This window comes from Salvelinus fontinalis, chromosome 26 (genome assembly GCF_029448725.1).
Source record: "Salvelinus fontinalis isolate EN_2023a chromosome 26, ASM2944872v1, whole genome shotgun sequence".
NCBI lineage: Eukaryota > Metazoa > Chordata > Actinopteri > Salmoniformes > Salmonidae > Salvelinus > Salvelinus fontinalis.
The window spans coordinates 19,915,854-19,933,210 of record NC_074690.1 but is presented as its reverse complement, the minus strand read 5'-3'; the positions used below and the strand labels follow the sequence as shown (position 1 = coordinate 19,933,210).

The following is a 17,357-nucleotide window of genomic DNA, read 5'->3' as shown; positions in this document are numbered from 1 at the left end:
ATTAACAGAATCAGTGAAAAGGTTAAACAAAATTGCAACCATTTAGTGTGTATACAATATTTAGGTTAAATCCAACATGACTACTATGGTACTAATGTCTACTGTGCACTTTACACATTTGCATTTAATCATAAATCAAGACAGTTGATCAGTGTCTGTGAAAAAACACTTCAACAACCTGCAGACCGACATCAAAGCAAAGAACACAATGAATAAAGGTAGACCAGACAGGTTGAAATTAAGGTCAAACAAAGGATGCCATGCACTGTACGTTATAGGAACCGTGAGGTAGGGAGAAATGAACGTCCAACTGGTAAAGTTATTGGGTTGGGGTTATGCTAGGGTCTTTTTCTTGAAGCTTCACATGCAAAAGAAAAAAGGCTTTTCTTGGGGTCACAGGAAAAACATGGGGGAGGGGTACATTTTTTGTCACTGGTGCCATGGGGAGGATGATGGCTCTGAAACCTGTAATGGAGAATGCGGGACAGGCCTTTGAGGGGACAAATCAGCGTTTTGTCAAGTTCTTCTCACCGAGACAACCAGTTGACTTCCCAGTGCTTCAAGCTTTCTTCCCTTTAAAAACAGAGGCAAGAGTTGGTGACCTGCAACCGATTAATCACAAACTAAGGTGTTTAGACACAGGGAAACTGTCTTAGGCTGATGTAGACTGGAAAAATAAACAGCAGAAGTAAAAATTAAAAAAATAAATAAAGTCGCTAATTTTTCCATCTTTAGCTGCAGTCCAAACACCTTATTTTTGCCCCCTCAGCTCTCGTGCTAGCCACTCTCCCTCGGGGGAGCGAGTGAAGAACTTTGATCACTTGTGGGGTTGATATGACCCAAAAATCATTGCAAACTGTAGTCATTTGTCAAACTCTGGTGGCTGTGAAGTTTCAAATAAAGTCAATACGGCTGCATTTTGGCAGACAAAATTTTGACGCTAGCCTGCTAAAAAATATATAAATAAAATAAAATTTTATTGGTCACATATACATAATCAGCAGATGTTATTGCAGGTGTAGCGAAATGCTTGTGTTCCTAGCTCCAATAGTGCAGTAGTATCTTAAAATGATTCACAACAATACCGGTACACAAATCTGAAAGTAAAATAATGGAATTAAGAGTGGCATTGACTAAAATACAGTAGAATAGAATACAGTATATACATATGAGATGAGTAAAGCAGTATGTAAACATAATTTAAACAGTATTAAAGTGACTAGTGTTCCATTATTAAAGTGGCAAGTGATTCCAAGTTTATGTATATACGGCAGGAGCCTCTAAGGTGCAGTGTTGTGTAACAGGGTGGAAGCCGGCTAGTGATGGCTATTTAACAGTCTGATGGCCTTAAGATTGAAGCTATTTTTCAGTCTCTCAGACCCAGCTTTGATGCACCTGTACTGACCTCGCCTTCTGGATGATAGCGGGGTGAACAGGCCGTGGCTCGGGTGGTTGATGTCCTTGATGATGTTTTTGGCCTTCCTGTGACATCAGGTGCTGTAGATGTCTTGGAGGGCAGGTAGTTTGCCCCCGGTGATGCGTTGGACAGACCGCACCACCCTCTGGAGAGCCCTGCGGTTGCAGGCAGTGCAGTTGCCGTACCAGGCTGACAGGATGCTCTCAATTGCACATCTGTAAAAGTTTGAGGGTTGTAGGGGCCAAGCCAAATTTCTTCAGCCTCCTGAGGTTGAAGAGGCGCTGTTGCGCCTTCTTCACCACACTGTCTGTGTGGGTGGACCATTCCAGATCGTCAGTGATGTGTACGCTGAGGAACTTGAAGCTTTCCACCTTCTCAACTGCGGTCCCATCAATATGGATAAGGGCGTGGTCCCTCTGCTGTTTCCAGAAGTCCACAATCAGCTCCTTTGTTTTGTTGACGATGAGTGAGAGGTTATTTTCCTGGCACCACTCTCCCAAAGCCCTTACCTCCTCCCTGTAGTGTTGTGTTGTCTCGTCAGTGTTGGTAATCAGGCCTACTACCATTGTGTCGTCTGCAAACTTGATTGAGTTGGAGGTGTGCGTGGCCACGCAGTCATGAGTGAACAGGGAGTACAGGAGGGGGCTGAGCACGCACCCTTGTGGGGAAGCAAAGTGGAGGTGTTGTCTATGGTGTTGAATGCTGCACTATAGTCAATGAACAGCATTCTTACATAGGTATTCCTCTTGTCCAGATGGGATGGGGCAGTGTGCAGTGCCATGGCTATTGCATTGTCTGTGCATCTATTGGGGCGGTAAGCAAATTGAAGTGGGTCTAGGGTGTCAGGTAAGGTAGAGGTGATATGATCCTTAACTAGCCTCTCAAAGCACTTCATGATGACAGAAGTGAGTGCTACGGGGCGATAGTCATTTAGTTCAGTTACCTTTGCTTTCTTGGTTACAGGAACAATTGTGGACATCTTGAAGCAAGTGGGGACAGCAGACTGGGATAGGGAGAGATTTAATATGTCCGTAAACACTCCAGCCAGCTGGTCTGCTCATGCTCTGAGGACACGGCTAGGGATGCCGTCTGGGCCGACAGCCCTGCGAGGGTTAACACCCTTAAATGTCTTCCTCACGTTGGTCACGGAGAAGAAGAGCCCAAAGTCCTTGGTAGTGGCCCGCATCGGTGACACTGGGTTGTCCTCAAAGTGGGCAAAGAAGGAAGCAAGACATCAGTGTCCACGACGTGGCTGGTTTTCCCTAGACCATGATTGTCTGTAGACCCTGCCACATATGTCTCGTGTCTGAGCCGTTAAATTGCAACTCCACTTTGATTGTTTTGATTGTTTTGCCTGTTTGATTGTATTCGGTCATAGTCACCTGCCATGGTTAAATGCTGTGGGTTGCGCTTTCAGTTTTGCTCGAATGCGGCTATCCACTGTTTCTGGATTGGGTAGGTTTTAATAGTCACAGTAGGTACAACATCTCCTATACACTTCCTGATGAACTCAGTCACCGTATCTGTGTATTTGTCAATGTTATTCTCAGAGGCTAACCGGAACATATCCCAGTCCGCGTGATCAAAACAATCTTGAAGCATGGATTCCGATTGGTCAGACCAGTGTCGAATAGACTTTAGTACGGGTATTTCCTGTTTGAGTTTCTGCCTATAGGAAGGGAGGTGCAAAATGGAGTCGTGATCAGATTTGCTGAAGAGATGGCGGGGGAGGGCCTTGTAGGCATTTTGAAAAGTTGAGTAGCAGTGGTCCAATGTTTTACCAGTGCGAGTACTACAGTCAATGTGTTGGTAGAACTTTGGTAGCGCTTCCCTCAAATTTGCTTTGTTAAAATCCACAGCTACAATAAATGCTGTCTCAGGATATGTGGTTATCAGTTTGCAAAAAGTCTAGTGTAGTTCTTTGAGGGCCGTCGTGGTATCGGCTTGAGGGGGAATATACACGGCTGTGATTATAACCGAAGATAATTCTCTTGGGAGGAAATACGGTCGGCCTTTGATTGTGAGGTATTCTAGGTCGGGTGAAATAAAGGACTTGAGTTTCTGTGTGTTATCACAATCACACCATGAGTGGTTAATCATGAAACATACACCCCCGCCTTTCTTCTTCCCGGAGAGTTCTTTATTCTTGCCTGCGCAATGTACTGAGAACCCAGATGGCTGAATGGATATATATCCTGAGAGAGCCATGTTTCCGTGAAACAGAGTATGTTACAATCCCTGATGTCTCACTGGAAGGAGATCCTCGCCCTGAGCTCGTCTACTTTATTATCCGGAGACTGAACATTAGCGAGTAAAGTACTCGGAAGCAGTGGATGGTGTGTCGTATTCCTGTTCGTAACGCTATTGAGTTACCGCCTCTCTGATATCCAAAAGTTCTTTCTGGCTGAATGTAATAACACCAAAAAAATGTTGTGCTTATAATATAAGATAATAACACACACAAAAAAATACTGCAAAGTTGCTTAGGAGCTAGACACAGAGCTGCCATGTCTGTCTTTTCTGTTTTTTTAAGAAAAGCACATTTTTTGAGATATGGCTTTTTCAAAATCAAAATCATGAAAAGGGCTGTCTGGTAGCCTCAATAAATAGAGAAAGATTTGTAGTTGAACAAGCCGTTGCATGTATAGATTTGTTTTTACTTGACTTGAAAAAACTTGTGACTCGACTCGACTTAGATTGCACGACTTGAGTCTTGACCTGTTATACTTGGGACTCGAATTGAGACTCGGACCTTGTGATAATAATGTTTTGTGCCTGAGACTTGCTTGTGACTCGAATAATAGTGACTTGGTCCCACCTCTGTAGCTAGCTACATCATATCAAACCTGTCATCTGGTTTGCTTGTTTAGCAAGGTAGGAATTAAGCTAGCGAGCTAGCCTGTTATGCTAAACATTATGCTAACTATTTAGCTAGCTAACTAAGTCTGTCTGGAATTGGCAGGAGCCCCACCTGTTTTGAGCCCCAACTGTTTAGCAATATTCTTTTTTACAAAATAATAATGTTTTGTGCCTGTTTTGCATGTTATTTTGGCATTAATACATGTCACATAACAGTTTGCAAACAATGTAAAAACATATACAAAAAAATTATTGACTTAATAAAGCTGCATACAAACTTGGTCTCACCCTAATAATTTGGTCCCTTTTCCCTCATAATTTTGTCTACTGACTTAGTGGTGCACATGTAGCCTATAGCCTGTTTTAGATAAATGTAATCATCTAATATTGTAAGAGCTTTCATTGTCTGCTTATATGCCCCCTTCATTTATCCTACGGTTCTGACATAGTGTACAAGGAGAATATTGTAAAAACGGCTCATGTTCGGAATTCTGTCGCTGTACATTTCAAAAGTGCTGAACAAATAGTTATATTGACTACGTCTGTCCAAGCTCGCTCATTAATGTCTTAATCGAAATTACGAATTGCTTCTTATCCCATCGTCATCCCCTTATGCCATAGTTTGTGCATCTCAATTGTCAGTAGAAACCACATTTGTTTAATCCAGTCAGCCATATCAGCTATGGTTTTTTAAAAGGCAGTAAATGAGGCTGAATGAACTGTTTCACTGCCAGACAAGGCTCGCTGGTAGCCCGGTGTAGCATTGGTAAGGTGTTGCGACTGCTGTGGGATGGCTTTATGGAGGCCCTAACTTTTTGTGGGCACCTTTTGTGACCATTATAATTCAATTAATGTATTGTTTAGTCTTGTGTTGTGTAGTGGCTTTGCTGGCATGCATCTAAAACATATATTTTATTTTGCTCCACAAAGATTTACATGCTAAAATCGCCACTGAGTAAGAGTATGGGGAAACATTAGTTACAGCATGATAAGGGTGAATTAAATTCTTCAACATCTTGGTAGCTAGCTAGCTAGCAACATTAGCGAAGCCAGCTGGAGTCACACATTGGCTACCTAGCAACATGACATAATTTCTCATTTCTGGAGGCAGTGGAAACACAATTTGAGCTTGCCCACCAAGGCCAACCCAACCTGGGTTGACTTTAAAGTGCCAATGTAAACAGGGCTCTTGTTGTTAGTAAAGTCTAATTAAAATGAAGATGGAAATGAATAATGCCTACTTGAATTTGCCTACTTTCAGCACCATGAGCGGTCCATTTCCGATTGATTGTGCCGCAGCTGCTACTTCAAGTTTCAGCACCACAATGTAAGTTACTCAAATCTGGCTTATTGTGAGGAGAATAACTCTGATAAATACAGTACTAGTCAAAAGTTTGGACACACCTACTCATTCAAGGGTTTTTCTTTATTTTAACTATTTTCTACATTGTAGAATAATAGTGAAGACATCAAAACTATGAAATAACACATATCGAATTATGTAGTAACCAAATAAGTGTTAAACAAATCAAATATATTTGATGACAGCTTTGCACACTCTTGGCATTCTCTCAACCTGCTTCATGAGGTAGTCACCTGGAATTACATTTCAATTAACAGGTGTGCCTTGTTAAAAGTTCATTTGTGGAATTTCTTTTCTTCTTAATGCGATTATGTCAATCAGTTGTGTTGTCAATCAGTTGTGTTGTGACAAGGTAGGGGTGGTATACAGAAGATAGCCCTATTTGGTAAAAGACCAAGTCCATGTTAATGCAAGAACAACTCAAATAAGCAAAGAGAAAGAGTTCATCATTACCTTAAGACATGCAGAAAATGTCAAGAACTTTAAACGTTTCTTTAAGTGCAGTCGCAAAAACCATCAAGCACTATGATGAAACTGGCTCCATCATTACTTTAAGACATGAAGATCAGTCAATCCAGAACATTTCAAGAACTTTGAAAGTTTTGTCAAGTGCAGTTGTAAAAACAATCAAGCACTATGATGAAATTGGCTCTCATGAGGACCGCCACAGGAAAGGAGACTCAGAGTTACCTCTGCTGCAGAGGATAAGTTCATTAGAGTTACCAGCCTCAGAAATTGCAGCCCAAATAAATGCTTCACAGAGTTCAAGTAACAGACACATCTCAACATCAACTGTTCAGAGGAGACTGCGTGAATCAGGCCTTCATGGTCGAATTGCTGCAAAGAAAACACTACTAAGGGACACCAATAAGAAGAAGAGACTTGCTTGGGCCAAGAAACACGAGCAATGGACATTAGACTGGTGGAAATCTATCCTTTGGTCTGAAAATGTGAGATTTTTGGTTTCAACAGCTGTGTCTTTATGCGTCGCAGAGTAGGTGAATGGATGATCTCTGAATGTGTGGTTCCCACCATGAAGCATGGAGGAGATGTGATGGTATGGGGGTGCTTTGCTGGTGACACTGTCTGTGATTTATTTAGAATTCAAGGCACACTTAACCAGCATGGTCACCACAGCATTCTGCAGCGATACGCCATCCCATCTGGTTTGCGCATAGTGGGACTAACATTTGGACAATGAACCAACACACCTCCAGGCTATTTGACCAAGAAGGAGAGTGATGGAGTGCTGCATCAGATGACCTGGCCTCCACAATCACCTGACCTCAACCCAATTGAGATGGTTTGGAATGAGTTGGACCACAGAGTGAAGGAAAAGCAGCCAACAAGTGCTCAGCATATGTGAGTACTCCTTCAAGACTGTTGGAAAAGGATTCCAGGTGAAGCTGGTTGAGAGAATGCCAAGGGTGTGCAAAGCTGTCATCAAGGCAAAGGGTGGCTAATTTGAAGAATCTAAAATCTAAAATATATTTTGATTTGTTTAACACTTTTTTGGTTACTACATGATTCTGTATGTGTTATTTAATTGTGTTGATGTCTTCACTATTATTCTACAATGTAGAAAATAGTAAAAATAAAGAAAAATCATTGAATGAGTAGGTGTGTCCAAACTTTTGACTGGTACTGTACATGATGGGCAAAAAACATATTGTTTTTGTAACGGCTGTCTAATGCCTCCTCCTCGGATGAGGAGCAAAACGCAGCGTTTAATGAAGACATAATGATTTATTTAAAGACGAACACGAAAACACTCCGAAACTACAAAACAACAAAACGACGTAGACAGACCTGAACTTGGAACTTACATAAAAAACACGAAGAATTCACGAACAGGAACAGACTACATGCACGAACGACAACGAAACAGTCCCGTGTGGTGCAACATACACAGACACGGAAGACAATCACCCACAAACAAACAGTGAGAACAGCCTACCTTAATATGGTTCTCAATCAGAGGAAACGTCAAACACCTGCCTCTAATTGAGAACCATATCAGGCAACACATTAAACCCAACATAGAAACACAACACATAGAATGCCCACCCCAACTCACGCCCTGACCAACTAAACACATACAAAACAACAGAAAACAGGTCAGGAACGTGACAGTTTTTAATTAAATCAATTATAGTAGAAGCAAGCTATCAAAGTTGACATCCGGTCCTCCTTCTCATCTTCCCACTCTTCTTCTCAAAAGGAACAGAATATAGGCTGCATTCTAGTCAAGCTCAAGATTAAATTATTTTCGGCAGAAGCCTTTGACTCTCCTCCTGAACTGTCACCGTAGGCCTACACAGCCATTGGATAAGCAGCACACAAACATGTTTTTGATCAGCAAGAGCAGAGCAGGCCTGGGCTCAGGGTTGGAAAGTCCATTGCAGTTTATAATGCAGCCGAGTTTTATTTACACCATCCCAGCAGCTATCTTAGAAATACAACTTAGCTCTGTGCTTCTACGAGCATGCCTAAAGGTTATGGATCATTTGATTGAGACCACACTAAATAGCCTATAGGCACACATGATAGTGCACTCTCAAAAGAGAATCAGAGATGAGGGGCGGCATCGGGCACACATCGATATATATATCCGCATAAGCAACTAATTCTAAAACACTGAGATATATAGACATTTCATCAATTACAAATGATATTATCTAGTCTCCCCTGGACTAGATTAAAAAAATACTAAACCATCTTCTTGACTGAAATTGAAAAAGCATGACCCTACTCCACTTTCCTCCAGATAACCATTCTGTACATTTCTATTAATTCCTTACTGTGAGTATACAGTAAAAGGGAAAGCTTTCAAATGGGCCTAACGTATTCCCCATGTTTTGCTATCGGAATTCCCTTTTGGAAAGTGATCCAAGAAGCAATTCCCTTCCACATATCATTGTATCTGTTCCACAAAACCATATCTGTATATAACCTTGGACATTACAAAAAGTGGAGACCTTGCAGCATCAAGGCCTACATTGAGACATCTCTGCCATGACGCTTCAATAGATGTGAGTGGAAGGTGAAAGGTCACAGAGGGACAGTACCAATATGAGGGGGGGGGCACTTACAGATCACTGGCAGTGGACGAGTTCCTCGAGGGGGCTTTGGGTGAGAGGTCAAAGTCTGAGTCGGAGCGGTAGAGGAAGGACTCACGGCGCTGGCTGTGGTAGTTGGCCTGGAGCACCAGGCCGGAGCCGGGACTGGCCGGCGGGTCCAGGGGGCTGCGCCCCACCGACAAGCCATTCTCAGCATCAAAACTATGGGGAAAGAGAAAGAGGGAGAGAGCAAATGAGAAAACAATTCACTGTTTCAAACTTGTAGCCTAAATCAAAGCTCCAAATCAACAATAAAAATGTAAGAACTGTTCAGATTTCAGTAAATATGAATTTTACATACAACACCCTAAAGGGTATCACCCTTTAATGAGAGTGAGGAGAGTATAGTGAAGAGTAACCTGAGATGGGAGAGTGATCGAGAATAGGCCACAGTGGCTCTCAACATGTATCATGATTTAGCACGTCTTTCAATGAAAGCTGCTTATTATCGTCATCACCATCATTTATAATTGTAATAACCATGCTCCAAAAATCACCCACGTCACAAATGATGCTCCATCACTCAATAAATGGAGCGCACCTTGTGCACACAGAACAAACACACACTCAGTTAAAGCACAATACACAACAGATTTTAATCATCAACAAGGCACTTTTCTTTGAGACTGACGTCAAGTCAGACATCACCAACGGGACAAAGGAATCTTCCCTCCTTTCCCCCCTCTAAACAAATTGAGTGCATTTGAGAAGCCCAAACTAAAAATATCAATGGCGTCAATAATAGCACAAACCCTTTCAACAACGAAGGTGATTTATCAAAAGCACAGGAAATGGACGCATACAAAAAAAGCCCATCATTGTTCTGAGTCACACCAATAAACCTCCATATGAAGGAAACAAATGAGTGGTTGAGAGGGTGAAGAAAACGTATAATAATACATTGTGGAGTTGACTACGTCAGAAAAGTGTATCTGAATGGTGTTGGCTGGTCAGACTACGGGAACTGGCTGGTTGATGACGAGGGACGGCCTGAGGCACCTGCTGCACAGATTCACAGATCTATAAACCATCTTTAAGGCCATTCACATGGATAGGAACGGATCCATATACATCAAGATTAGTGCAGCTCTGCACCGCCTAGCCCAGGTTTACATGCGTAAACAGTTCTCTTTGATAATAATGCATCTCACTAGTCTAAAGGGGCTTAGTCTCCTCGTCTCCTTCCCTTCATCTGCAACAGATCTTAAAAACACAGATGAAACCCATGGAGATTCCCAAATGAATTATACACTACATATCTACCCCATCACATCTACCTGCATTTCAGATCAGTACAAAGGGAAGGAGACAAGATAAGGAAGCCACTGTTGAGACGCAGCCAAGAGTCTGCACTGCACTGCCTACAGCAGAGAGTCATGATGATGGTCCATCTTCAGCCAAATAAAGGCATTTCTCATTCTCGGCGCGGTTCCACCTTGATCCACATCCACATTCCAACAACCACCGCTAACATCCAAGCTTAGCGCCACTTGGTATACAGGTTCTGATGAACTCCAGAGCCGACAAATCGGTACTTTAGCAAACAACCATTGCGGTAACTGTGGCTGTTTTTGGACAGAAACTGGATGTAGCCTGAGCCGTTTGCAAATAAATAGTGCAAAGTGATATGAAAAAATAAAACCCTCATGCTAAAACAGTTATGGAATATGGAATTTAAACTAACTGTGCCAGAACTGTCCCCGGAGATGTCTCTCAATGATATGAGGCAATTACACAACATTAACGTCTCTCGTCTGTCAGATGAGCTATTACACAGCAATAAAACTGGCATCCAGTGCTTTAATAATGGCCAAGTCAAACTCTCGGCTCTGGTTCAACTGAACCTAATTGGGATCCCCACTGGAGGTATTTTTTGCTACCTGTCAGGTGCAGACATGGAATTGATAGATACAGTGCCTAGTGAATGTCTACACACCCCTCCTCAAAATCTCCACCACCATATTTTTTTTTTGCTACCAGTTATTCCATTAGAGACTAAGCCCTGTCTAAGCCGATGAAAGAATATTTTGGGCCTTACTGCTATTAGCCCATACAAATGCATTGAATAACAGATTCATTACGTGGAACAACAGATAGTCGGCCTAAATTAAACAACTAAATTAAAAACTAAAGTCTTGGGTCAAATCCATTACACAACACAACGCAGATGTTGGCACAAGATGGAGGGAATGTTGGAGCATATTAAACTAAGGAAATTACAGTTAACGAAAATACACATATAGAATTTATTATACAAGAGAAAAAAATCTGAAATTCTACAGCACAACGGCAGTCATGTCTTAAGTGTAAAACTAACAATGACTCAATAATCCGTACTTACACGGAATGCTAAAAGTCCAAAAGTTATGGGTGGAGCTAGAAAGTGGGCTATCAGAAGTATTTCAATATAAACTTATTTTCAATCCGTCTGTCTGCATATTTCAAAATATGGCATATTGGGGTGTAGTGAAATACCCAATGGACTGGACGATTCTCTTTTCATCACTCATCTTGAAAGAAAACGTATACAAAAAACCTTCAAATCAATCAATCTGCAATCATTAACACAATGGAAAAATCTAATGTTTTTTTATTAAAATATTTAGATAGTATAGTGTTTCTGTAAGTTATTGTTCGTATGTGTATGTTTGTAACTGTTTGAGATGAAAAATATTATATGAATATAGAAAAAATTATGGTTTTCCAAGAGGTGTAGAGTGTTCCTGAGTGTTCCAGCCTCAGTCCTGATTTGCTTGAACATCAGAGACAAGGTTTGAATATTTCTGTCCATCAATGACACCCAAGTCCCAACCAAATTTACTGAGCTTGAGTAATTTTGACAAAAACAATGGATAAATGTTGCCCTAAGAGTTGTGAAAAGTGAATCACGTGGCCATGGCTTGCTATATAAAGCAGGAAGACAGGCATCAAGGCATTCAGTTACTGTTGGATTGCACGTTAGAATGGGCAAAACGAGTGACCTAAGCGACTTTGAGCGTGATATGATCGTGGGTGCCAGGCGCTCTGACTCCAGTATCTCAGAAACAGCCGGCCTCCGGGCTTTCCACGCACGACAGTGTCTAGGGTTTACAGAGAATGGTGCGACAAACAAAAAACATCCAGTCAGCGGCAGTCCTGTGGGTGAAAACAGCTTGTTGATGAGCGGTGGAAGAACGGCAAGAATCGTGCAAGCTAACAGGCGGGCCACAAACAGGCAAATAACTGCGCAGTACAACAGTGGTGTGCAGAACAGTAAATTGGAATGCACAACTTGTCAGTACTTGTCACAGATGGGCTATTGCACCAGACGACCACACTGGGTTCCACTCCTATCAGCTAAAAACAAGAAGAAATGGCTCCAGTGGGCACGCGATCACCAACACTGGACAATTGAGGAGTGGAGAAACATTGCCTGGTCCGATGAATCCCGGTTCCTGTTGCGTCATGCTGATGGCAGAGTCAGGATTTGGCATAAGCAGCATGAGTCCATGGCCCCATCCTTCCTGGTGTCAACGGTAAAGGCTGGTGGCAGTGGTTTAATGGTGTGGGGAATATTTTCCTGGCACACGTTAGGTCCCAATTGAGCAGCGTTTCCATTCTCCAAATAATTCAGGCTGTTCTGGAGGCAAAGGGAGGTCCGACCCGGTACTAGATGGTTATACCTAATAAACTGGCCACTGAGTATATCTTCACATACTAGTTTAAATAGTTTATATTTTAAACTCATTTTCAAATTTTCAAACCAAACACATGCAAGTCAAATTGTGGGAGCTATACCCATGTAGATTTTACCCATGTCAAATGTACAATGTAAAAATGGCTACAGTAGGCACTCCATACATTTTCCCACCCACTTCATTCCCTGGGATTTTGCATTAAGACAAGACGCTGGTCTGTTACATTGTGTCATGTGACAAATCACTATACATAGCCGCAGAGAGAGACTGAATACACAGAGAGAGACAGAATACACAGAGAGAGACAGAATACACAGAGAGAGACAGAATACACAGAGAGAGACAGAATACACAGAGAGAGACATCATACACACAGAGAGAGACAGAATACACAGAGAGAGACAGAATACACAAAGAGAGACAGAATACACAGAGAGAGACAGAATACACAGAGAGAGATAGAATACACAGAGAGAGACAGAATACACAGAGAGACATAATACACAGAGAGAGACAGAATACACAGAGAGAGACATAATACACAGAGAGAGACATAATACACAGAGAGAGACATAATACACAGAGAGAGACAGAATACACAGAGAGAGACAGAATACACAGAGAGAGAGAATACACAGAGAGAGACATAATACACAGAGAAAAACGGAATACACAGAGAGAGACAGAATACACAGAGAAAGAAAGAATACACAGAGAGAGACAGAATACACAGAGAGAGACAGAATACACAGAGAGAGACAGAATACACAGAGAGAGACAGGGGCAGAAGGGGAGAGTAACTGTTCAATCCAAGCAGAGAGAGATGATGAGAGAAAGGGAGAGAGAGTGTGAGAGAGAGAGATAGAGAGAGGATTCTACATTGGCAAGAATGACATGGCATTGCGAGGGGAGCTGTGTGTGTATGTGAGAGTGAGAGTGTGAGAATGAGAAGAAGGTATTCTAAAGATACCTGTGCCAGGAGCTTGTGCTGTCGCTTTCTCTCCCTCCTCTCTAATGGTGCATCTTTCCCTCCTCCCTAATGGTGCATCTCTCCCTCTGGCTGATTCCACACGCTCTAGCTGTCTCTGACTCCGCTCGCTTCTGCATCTGCTAAAAATAGCCTCTTCGTGCGGGAAATAGAATCAGAGATTCTAAAAATAGGTTTTCAGGTGGAACGGGTTCCCTCTCTCTCTCTGTCCCCCGCTCCCTCTGCATCGACGAGACCAGATTCTTCCCTCCATTCATTAATATTTATGGCGGGTTTCTATTTGAAGCAGATGTCAGGTTAAATTTAGTCTTCATAAACAAGTCTCTGCTCCTATCATTCCCTCGCTGCCACTTACAGAGCTTTCCCCTCGGAGGCCCGGCTCAAAGTCTTCTGAGTGGGCCTTCTGACTTAATCATCAGGTTGGACTTTGTTTACCTTTGACTCGAGTACTACACAGTGACAGCGTACTACGGTTAACTTGCCTAGTTGTTTTGTGGAAACCATGCTCTACGAAAGTACACAGTGTTTCCTTAGCGCACTGCCGAGCTAATAATCTTGTTCGATAAGTATTGAAGGTAAAAAAAACAATTTTGGAAATGTTCAAGCAGTATGTTGAGATGAAATTTGATTGCCATTACACTTGACGCAGTGGAAGTGCTGCATGGGCCAATTTTGGCCATATCAACAAACATGACTGCAATCTTAGAACTTAGTTTTTGCTATCTAGAACACAAAAGGGTTATTTGCCTGTCACTATAGGAGAACCCTTTGAAGAACCATTTTTGGTTCCAGGTATAACACTTTTGGTTCCATGTAGAACTCTTTTCACAGAGGATTCTACATGGAACCCAAAATAGTTCTACCTGGAACCAACAAGGGTTTTACCTGGACCCAAAAAGGATTCTTCTATCGGGACACCCGAAAAACCCTTTTGGAACGCTTTTTTTCTAAGAGTGTGTAGTCATGCGGAGGTATGACAATTGCTGTGTGACCACAAATACTGCTGGACACATGCAATCATTTGTGTGTTTGTATGCATATGTACGTTTCAAATGGTTTTGAAGACCACAAGTCTACACGTACAACCTCAGGCTTATATATGGAGGCGTGACACCATAATGAAATGCTGAATATATCAGATGTGTATTTGTTTGGTGTTCAGGGTCAAGTTCAGAGCAGAGGAAGCTCCCCTACAGCACCACCATGGCTCTTTGTGCTTCTGGACTCCATTGTCTTCTCATTCCTATGGTCACCAGTCACACCCTCAGGAACAAACACACGTGTGAACAGAAATGAAAAGAAAGGAAAGGGAAACAGTCCAGAATAACCCTGGGGAGTGTGTGTTCAACACTATATGGTCATAGTGAGTGATCTGAGAGCTGTAGTATTATGTTGAGAGACTGTTTTTTCTTCTTCTTGGGATAGGGTCCCTCTACAGGGCTTTGTTGAAATCACAAGTCTTGAATGAACTGAACCGAGTTCCCTAGAACAACGGAGAGATGGTAGTAAAAACAGCTATTGATGTTCTCATGATAGGCCTTCACATTGAAGAAGATTACATGATACTGCAGTAGTGATAAACACACATTTTCGTCTCTGGGAATCAATACCATGCACTCAGCAGCCAGTTTATTAGGTACACATCCCGTTTACTAAAATGTATCACTCCTACAGACAGTGAGTCACGTGGCCGTGGCTTGCTATATAAAGCAGGCAGACAGGCATCGAGGCATTCAGTTACTGTTTGATTGAACGTTAGAATGGGCAAAACAAGTGATCTAAGCGACTTTGAGTGTGTATGATCATTGGTGCCCTGCATGCCGGATTCAGTATCTCAGAAACGGCCGCCCTCCTGGGCTTTTCACTCACGACAGTGTATAGGGTTTCCCGAGAATGGTGCGAAAAAACAAAAAAATCCAGCCACCAGTCGTCCAGTGGGCGCAAACAGCTCGTTACTGAGAAAGGTCGAAGGAGAATGGCAAGAATCGTGCAAGATAACAGGCTGGCCACAAACCGACAAATAACGGTGCAGTACAACATTGGTGTGCAGAACGACATCTCGGAACGCACAACTCATCGATCATTGTCATGGATGGGCTATTGCAGCAGACGACCACACCGGGTTCCACTCCTATCAGCTAAAAACAACAATAAGCATCTCTAGTGGGCAGGCGATCACCAACACTGGACAATTGAGGAGTGGAAAAACGTCTGACGAATCCCGGTTCCTGTTGCGTCATTCTGATGGCAGAGTCAGGATTTAGCGTAAGCAGCATAAGTCCATGGACCCATCCCCCTGGTGTCAACGGTACAGGCTGGTGGCGGTGGTGTACCGCCGTCCAATCTGCAGCCACCGCGTGATGCCATTGCGTCAGCATGGACCAACATCCCTGTGGAACGTTTCCGACTTGTAGAATCCATGCCCGAAGAATTCATGCAAAGGGGGGTCCGACCCGGTACTAGATGGGTGTACCTAATAAACTGTCTGGTGAGTGTATAGTCATTCATTCTCGTCTCGAATTGAAGTAAGTTACTGTGCAATCCAAGAGCTTTTGTGTATAGAAAGGCATTAGGCCGAGGGCCAGACAGACAGACTTTATGCCTTTATGGCAGACCCGCAGGAGAAAATATAATGTTTCTCTGAAACACACCTGATTCTACTCTGTTCATAAGTCCACATTCCAGGTGAAACGTTTCATGAAAGAAAGGGAGGTGTGTTACTTAACGAGCAGCTTGGTAAGTAAGCGTGATTGATGTCAGCCTGTCAGTAGGTCGGTTACCTGACACCCCTCCTGCGTCACTGCATGTCACAGCTGCATCAATTCCAGCTGGGGAACATTAGAACACAGGAGCACCCTGCCTGCACTGTGGAAGGTCTAGCTCGTCCCTCTGAAGCACAGTATTATATGAGAGGCAGAGGTGAGAAAGAGTATCCCCGTAAAACCTGGCCTGTCATCATACTACTCCTCATCTGACTCCTCATACATCATACTCATCCACAGAACTCTCCAGACATACACCATTACACCAGACCAGCTGGTCAGCACCGTACCGTCAGTTACACCAGACCGTCAGTTGCTGACTCTGACAAAGGTTCGTAAACAGAAATTAGCATTGTCTTGTTATTAACTCCATTGCACCTGCAAGGGTACTAAAGAGCGACACTGCCATTACGCCAACAAAAATGGCGAGCAACAGAGTTGTACACAGGATTGACTGCATCATCACTTGCAAAATAATTAGATGTGGCATTAGATGTTAGGCCGCAGGCAGGGTGAGGAGGGGAGAGAGCGAGGGGTACTGAGGTGAAACTATATTGGGTTGGATTAGGAAACTCCCTGGCTGCTGAGGTTGAATGAGAGGTCTACTGGGACACAGTTCCTGGTTCAGCCTGTCCGCTGTGAGTGTGCTGCCTAGTCTTCATTGTTCCTAATCAGACATTAGAGAGGTCGTGATCCTCGCATGGGGAATGGGCTTGGGCCAGGAGAGTCTAAGTATAAGCTCAGAGAACATACTCAGTTCACTGACTATTTATTTAATGGACTATACAATACATAACTGAAAATTGTGCATGGAAAGTTAATGTATTTGTAGCACTTAATTAGATCTGGGCTCCCGAGCGGTGCATTGGTCTAAGGCACTGCATCTCAGTGCTAGAGATGTCACTACAGACCCTGGTTCGATTCCAGTCTGTATCACAACCGGCCGTGTTTGAGAGTCCCATAAGGCGGCACATAATTGGCCCAGCGTCGTCCAGGTTAAGGTTTGGCCGGGGTAGGCCGTAATTGTAATATGAATTTGTTCTTAACTGACTTGCCTAGTTAAATAAAAAAAGAAATAAACTACTTATAAACATTATTACATTGTTTATTTACTAGTAAATCAAGTAAAAACATGTATTAGGCCTGTTGTTCATGATTTTGTAAATATTAAT

General features: G+C 42.7%; 1 protein-coding gene across 3 annotated transcripts in view; it reads right to left on the bottom strand.

Moving 5' to 3' along the window:
- The window catches only part of LOC129823860 (cAMP-specific 3',5'-cyclic phosphodiesterase 4D-like), an 86,400-nt gene that overhangs the window by 27,313 nt on the left and 41,730 nt on the right, over positions 1-17,357 (bottom strand). For 2 of the 3 annotated variants that reach the window (XM_055882905.1, XM_055882904.1), the window contains exons 2-3: positions 8,732-8,920; positions 532-573 (exon numbers count right to left, since the gene is read on the bottom strand). In XM_055882905.1, coding sequence (XP_055738880.1) covers positions 532-573; positions 8,732-8,920 — 231 coding nt within the window. The remainder of the gene's footprint in view (positions 1-531; positions 574-8,731; positions 8,921-17,357) is intronic. The other variant, XM_055882906.1, reaches the window with a different exon arrangement.